The following is a 7,289-nucleotide window of genomic DNA, read 5'->3' as shown; positions in this document are numbered from 1 at the left end:
ATCTTACGTGCTAAATAGACAATTCAATAAGTCATTAAAAAAAAAACTCAAAATACAACATTCATATCTTAATTATTTACAATAGACTTTTTTTACAAAAATATACAACTATTTATAGATATCTGTGAATTGTAATATGTTAATAATCAGCCTAGGAGCCAAACTTTTAAATAAATACTTTTCTGGCAGTGAACATTTTACTGACTTTCAATATTAAAATATTTTTCTTATTAATGATTATGTTACGATAATGGAGGCACTTTATTATTACTAATTATTTTTCATGCGTGGATCAAATATTTTTATCACTTTTTTTTATAATAAGCTCTATGATATAAATTATTGTTTTATGATAGAATGGATAGACATAAAATTTTCGTGTTCTGGATTTTGGAGTTCCTGTTTGGATTCGTGGCATCGATCCTCTTTTTTCCTTTGTGTGCAAGATCTGAAAAAAAAGAAAAAATACAATCAATAAATTTCTTTATAATATCGATAATATTGCTAAAAACATCTATTTCCACTCAATATAACGGTTAATTTCACTTTAATACAATTTCACTTGATTGAACAAAAATTTGACATAAGCCTTTAAAACTGTATCAAACACAAAGTTAGAAGTAAACATATCTAATTTCAATTCTATGTTCGAGTATTTCGGTTCTTTATTTATTTATTTAAAAAAAAATTAGTTTATTTTTATTGTGATTTTAGTGAGTTTCATAGTTTATAATCAAAATAAACACTTAAAGTCGTATAAGATATTCCAATGTCGTTATCCACATTATTGTATATTAGTTAGAGACAAAATATTTATATCCGTTGGAAGTTTTGTTTTGTAGCAATTATTTGTCAATAGTGGTGACATGTACGTATGTTAATCATATTTTTTTATATATAGTATATGTATACTTAACATTATACGTGTGATAAATATTTAACTTAAATAAATTAGTTTATTTCCCATCGTAGATACTATTTAACTATCCTCAATATTCAATTTTAATGCAGATGAAAAGATTTTTAGACAAATAAATTCAATGAGAAATAAATACTTTATAGTATTTTATATATCAGGCAAATCTAAATCACTTGAGTTGTATGGACAGGTCCCTAAACTAGTGTCTAATCACTTTCATTTAATGGAGGGATCCAATTCCACTATATTAGTAATAGATAAATTGTATAGTTGCTGCGACAAATTTGGCCAAAATATACCAAATTCTCGCATGTACGAGGGTGTAGGTTGGTAATTTAGGTGGCTGAATTAAAACCCCACTCACCTTAGACAATTGCACCTATTTGCTTCAGGACCTCCCGCAGATTCTTCCTTCTTTGCTTTGACTCTCCTGTTCTGAAACCAAATCTTGACTTGCTTCTCGGACAGCCTTAGACAGGTCGCGATCTCTATCCTCCTCAGCCTTGAGAGATACATGTTGGCGGAAAATTCCCGTTCCAGCTCCAGCAACTGAGTGCTAGTGAAGGCTGTCCTGATTCTCTTCGAGCTATTCTCCTCGCTGCCTTCCTCACTCAGACTGCGTTTCCGAGGGGGAGAACATTCCGTTTCTATAATCAAAGAGATATATTTATTTTTTTTTTTAATTTTATAATAACCTATACATTAATAAACCAATTTCAGTATTTATTTTTAATATAACAGGGTTAAAAAATGTTGTCATTTTAAATTGGTAATTATTATGATACAATCCTGAGTAAAAAGCTAATTTTGAACTAATGGTAAGTCTTAAATTAAAATCCCTTAAAACTCTAATTATCCTTTATTAATTAATCAGACGACGTTTCGGACCCAGTTCTGTCCACTTTCATATCTAATTCCTCGTGTAAGAATACTCATCAGTTTTTAAAATCAAATTTCATCGAATTGTATATTCTTGTCATATTAAAAATATATCTCGGCAGTATTTTATGTTGTTCATTCGCTTTTTCTAATTTCACTGCAACAGCAAAACAACACTAAATACTTACGGGATATATTAATAATATTACAAGAATATACAATTCCATGAAATTCAGTTTAAGAACAAATCGATGAATTTTTGAATATTTGAAAATGAGTCCGAAACGTCATCTAATTAATAAATAAATAATAATTAGAGTATTTCGGTTTTTTATTTTCCCAGAAATTATTAGGAAGAAGAATTTAAAATATGTTATTTGTGTAAATAAATCATCTCTTATAGTCTGTTCAGAATATTAAATTTTTTTTTAATTTAGTTGTTTGTAAAACAATGACTTCTAAAACTTCTAAATGATTCCATAACATATAAATGTACACAATTTAAACTTCTAGACTATTTTTGCAGATGGAAGCAATACCTCAGCTGTGCAGGTCAATAGAAATAAAACTGATTTTCAAATAATAGAGGCACTCGACTTGAAAACGACTAGCTGTGTATTCTTCGACCTAATAGGGATGGTTCCTTTGGAAAGTGTGAATGGGACAAAACAAATTAGATATAGCTAGAGGGGTTCTTTGGGTTCAGGTATAAGCTACAACTCCCACGAACATCAATGAAGTCTTCTCATGAATGAGACACCTTCGCTCTTTACCTGCCCTTTGAACTGAAGCTCATAGCCTTGACTTCTCCCTTCTTTATGTAGTTCGCTTCCCTAGGTATTATAAGTTTTGTTTTGAAATAGATTAACAACTTCTTTAATTTAGGATACGAAGATATGGTAGTAAAACGACAGTTTATTTCAATTAAATGTTCGAATTATATAATTAAAATAATAACAGTTTAATAACATTTTAAAATTCATTAAATATGAACAAAAATGAGGTTTAAAATAAATATGATTTTGTCTACTCTCTCTGATTTTTACGTCACTCAATATGAGATTATATTCTTACAAAACTTTGTAACTGAAATAATGGTCAGACATTCACAATTTAATGTTATTTTTTTTAAAAATATTTTTAATCAATTAAGTATTTAATTGGAGCAATTCTATAGTCGATTTGAAATGTAATAGATTATTATTCTATGAAATGAAATGTAATTTTACTCACCAAATAACTGTCTGTAATTTTACTTTTCTCCACTTAGTAATCTCGAATTATTATATTTCGAATATGCCTAGCTGTGTATATTTATTTAGATTCTTTATTTAGATATGCCTACCCGTTTAGTTATAGTATAATCTTATTTAAGTAAAGTTCCGTCCATACCTCTTATAAATTTATTAGTTTTAAATTTTTATCATTATTATTCTCTTCATTAGTGATTACATTCATTTTATTTTATTTTAATTTTAAATTGTGTCATTAGTTTTATCTCTATAAATAATACAAAAGTGCACTGTTTTTTGCTTATAAGCCGTAGCAGCCTCCATAACGCCCCCTCCCTCCCCCCAATCATTAAAAGTGTAACAATGACATATTTCATTTTATTTTTAATATTTTTGTATAATATTCTATTATTAAAGAAATAATCTCTTCTTAAAGAATTATTAAATATAAAAATAAAAAATATAAAAAAAATCCATGATTTTTTATTGTTAGCTAGATTTTGTAGTTACATAAAACGAAGAGTAAAGATAGTGTTAATAAATGAATATAAACATTTATAAAAAAATATGAATATATTCAAATAGATAAATTTAGTGAAATCAAAAAAGTATTTAAACTTTTTTTTTTTTGTTTGTCACATGGGACATGTAGTCTTAAAGGTGAACAAATTAATGGTAGAAACTTTTATTAACAATATTCGAAGTCCCGAGAGAATGCTGAATTAGAGGCACTAGGCCGGAGTTAACATACGATTATTAAAAAAAAATATATTTATGATAATCTAAATGATTGTAGAACTGTACGGCCCCTGGATTCAGTGGGGAAATTGTATAAACTGCAGTTGTTTGTATGTTGTGTTATATTAATAATATGAATTTAATGTTACTATAAGTTTATATTTAACGTCATTGCTGGTTCAATAAATTTAAATATTACATTGTATTTTTTCTTCACATTTTAAAACGTTTAGAACTAAGTTTAGAACTTTTGGAAGTATTCTTTTTCCTAGCACCTCTTTTAAACTAAGCCATTTGTTCATGGGGATGTTACATCTAATTTTTAATCTGAAGAAAAGCTTTACATATATTGTCAATTTTCGATTTTTATTTTGTTTTTGAATAGGAAGAAATTAATAATTTTAATAGGTAAATATTAGGCAGATTGTTCCTGAGTTTATAAAAAAATCATCCACCAATATCTTCTTAGTACTTGTAGTACAATACAATATTTATTCCAATTTTAAATGTATTTCAGTAGTCATTGATTTGACTATAATCCCGCTATTAATTAATCCTTCTCATGTTTTAAACTCCGAAGAAAAATATTTCCTTTCCTAAGCATTATTAAGTTTCTATTATTTTTTTTTTTAGTGCGTAATTTCTAAGCACCAAAAAACACACAAAAAAAACAACACAAGACCGTGTTATATAGAATTTAACCTTAGCAGCTAAACAAGATATTGCAAAATTTGTAGATATGCCACTTTAGATTTAACTGGTGATATAATGTATCATATTGCATAAGATGTAAACTTTTATAACATCGCCTATGTTTCATCATGAATAATTTAATAAAGTAAAAATGATGTTTCATATAAAAAAAAGTGATATAATACACTTATAGAATAATAAATAAAAAGTGACAGGTCAAGTCAAACCTTTTATTAATTTTTACTTGTATGTGAAAAGTTTACCGTTGATATGTGTAATTCTTACTATAATCTAACTTGTCGATGTATATCACAAATAAATATGTACCAAGAAAATCCTTATCAACCGAAATATGAGGTTTGAAAATGAATAACAGAGCACATAGGTTCACTGGCACAATCGATAGAACAATCACATAAAATCAATTAAGAATTCCTAAGACATACTAATGAATTTAATCAATGTCGTGTGGAACAAGTCTAGCAGAGCCCATAGTTGGGCTCCTACATCCAAAGGACTTAAAATCCCGACTCGTATATCCCAAACGCACAAATACCTTTAAGTACCTTGCTTTTTAAGTAAATACCTTGCAGTCTGAATTGAAAACACTTTCCATCTACGAATTAATCAATAAATGAACTCCTTAAAGAACCAAGATCTGATGTATCAATCCGAAAAATACTACAATTACAAAGTTAGAATGCAATACTACAATTATGAATCAAACGAGTGATGATTGATCCAGGTGTCTAATTTGAATTTAAGAATACCATTATTTTAAACGATTGCTGTCTCTTTTTAAACGATATTTATCCTAATAAACCTCTGACTACTCCGCATGTTATAACTTCCAACATATAAACCTCAAGAACTAATACTTTGACATACCTGTCTTAAGGAGGTGAGGCACCGCAGGCTCGAGATCCGGTGCTGGAAGGCCTTTCATAGGCCTCGGTCTTCTTGGTAGACATTGCTCTGGAGGTTCCCAGCAAGTCGGCCAGTAAGGGCGATAATAGGGAGGCACCAAGGAAAAGAAGTAGCCACCGGAGGTAATCGGAGGTGGCGAGGGCTTGCCGATGAGGGATTCGACGAAAAAGGATCTAGACATGATGGACGACGGATAGTCAACAACTGATGATCGTGGTAGCCGAACAACCCCTATAGCCTACTACCCCCACCCCACTCTGGCTAGAGCATAGGGTGGGGTTCGAGGGTGTACCCTGGGGCACCCCGCCACTTGGTGTCCATCCAAGCGATATCATTAGAGTGTTCTGTTGTACTTTTATCCAATTAACGACCGCTCTACTCAGATTGTTAAAAAAAACAAATAACATAATAAACAGAGGGGGATTCAAAACCTCTGGTGGCTTTAATGTTTGAATAACGTATAATTAGGGAGAAAAGTAATTCCTCTTAATTATCAAAAAAGCAGTTTTAGTATAAAATACAAACAAAACCGTCATTCACAGAGCAGGATTATAATTTGTCGAATATTAAATACAATTAAGTTTATTCCTCATTATTCGAGCAAACTGTTAAGAAAGTATACATCATTGCTGGATTCCCTCATAGTTCCAATAACTTAAATTTTAGGGGAACGATCATATTGTTAGAAAATTGTTCCTATAATGAAAGTAATTAATATTTTTATTAAATACCGAGGCTTAAAGTAAAAATTTCAGATAGAAAAGCAAAACATATATTTTTAGTATGCAATCTAAACAGATAAATGAAAAGGAAACATTGGAATATATTCATGATCTTATTTGTAGTATAAATCGAATTTTTCCAGTTTTAACGTAGTTTGTTTGTTTCTTTTTAAACAAAATTTTTCACCGGTATTGGTTCCGTTCATGTCTGTCTGTCGTGAAATTAGTGTTTCGAAATAATCGATCGATCCCTTAATTTTGAGGTTAGATATGGATTAGCCCAAAGAGTAAATTATCATTTTTTAAATATATATATTATCCATTATCTACGTTTACGCATGCGTAAAGGTATTTTCCTCGTTTTACCTAAAATTCAACAATTTCATCTAATTGCACCCAAATTTGTTGGAAAGTTTGGAATTAGTGTAAAAATTATACTATATTAATCATAATTATTAATTTGTTTATTACTTTATTTACCAGTGTTTAAAAAATATTTACTTAAATTGAGCTATATTTTATAGTTAATCATCGGCGTAACAAAAATAACCAGATAAAACATTTATGTAGACTTGGCACGTTTTCACTATATCTTCTGCCTTTGATTTTATTCCGACGCGAAAAACTTAATTTACTAAAAAATAAAAATAATAAAATTTATAATTAAAACTTGAAACATAGGTAATTATGTACGTCTAACTCCATGAAGATGGTAAGTGAGCTATACAAAGCTATGTACTTTTTTCATAAATCAATTCTGTTTTATCAAGATTCGACTGTGTGGTTAATATTTAGTGAAACTTGTGACCATATTTATAGTGGACGATTTAGGTAATGGGGTCACACCCTGCCTCTTTTGCATAATTGAGTAACTACTTATATAAATAATTAACTATACAAACTAGAAAACTAAAAGTGTCGTGATATTCGGCAAGGAACCTTATGTTGTGTATAAATTTGTACCAAATTGATTTATTAATTACTGAAGAATTGATAATTTAGGAGTTGAAGTCATAAGAAAATATTTAAAGAATTACTGAATGAAAATGAATAAGAAATACCAAAAGAATTATATATAAATTAGAAAATACAGTTCTATGCAAATCGGAAGGTTTCTCGAATTCGTTTTGGACGGGAGAATTCAGAGTAAGAAGATTTACAATATTGGATGGTTCTGGT

General features: G+C 29.1%; 1 protein-coding gene across 1 annotated transcript; it reads right to left on the bottom strand.

Moving 5' to 3' along the window:
* Window positions 1-339: 339 nt before the first annotated feature.
* LOC106690308 (GS homeobox 1-like) lies at window positions 340-5,572 on the bottom strand. Its single transcript, XM_014435702.3, has 3 exons — window positions 5,350-5,572; window positions 1,284-1,566; window positions 340-448 (listed from the first exon to the last, which is right to left on the bottom strand). The coding sequence occupies exons 1-3, from the start codon at window positions 5,567-5,569 to the stop codon at window positions 340-342; spliced, it is 612 nt and encodes a 203-aa protein (XP_014291188.1). The 5' UTR covers window positions 5,570-5,572.
* Window positions 5,573-7,289: the final 1,717 nt, after the last annotated feature.

The sequence above is a fragment of the Halyomorpha halys genome, unplaced genomic scaffold (assembly GCF_000696795.3).
Source record: "Halyomorpha halys isolate HHAL.00 unplaced genomic scaffold, Hhal_1.1 Scaffold1653.1, whole genome shotgun sequence".
Classification (NCBI taxonomy): Eukaryota; Metazoa; Arthropoda; class Insecta; order Hemiptera; family Pentatomidae; genus Halyomorpha; species Halyomorpha halys.
Note: the sequence above shows the minus strand (reverse complement) of the source record. Positions and strands in the feature narration are given on the sequence as shown.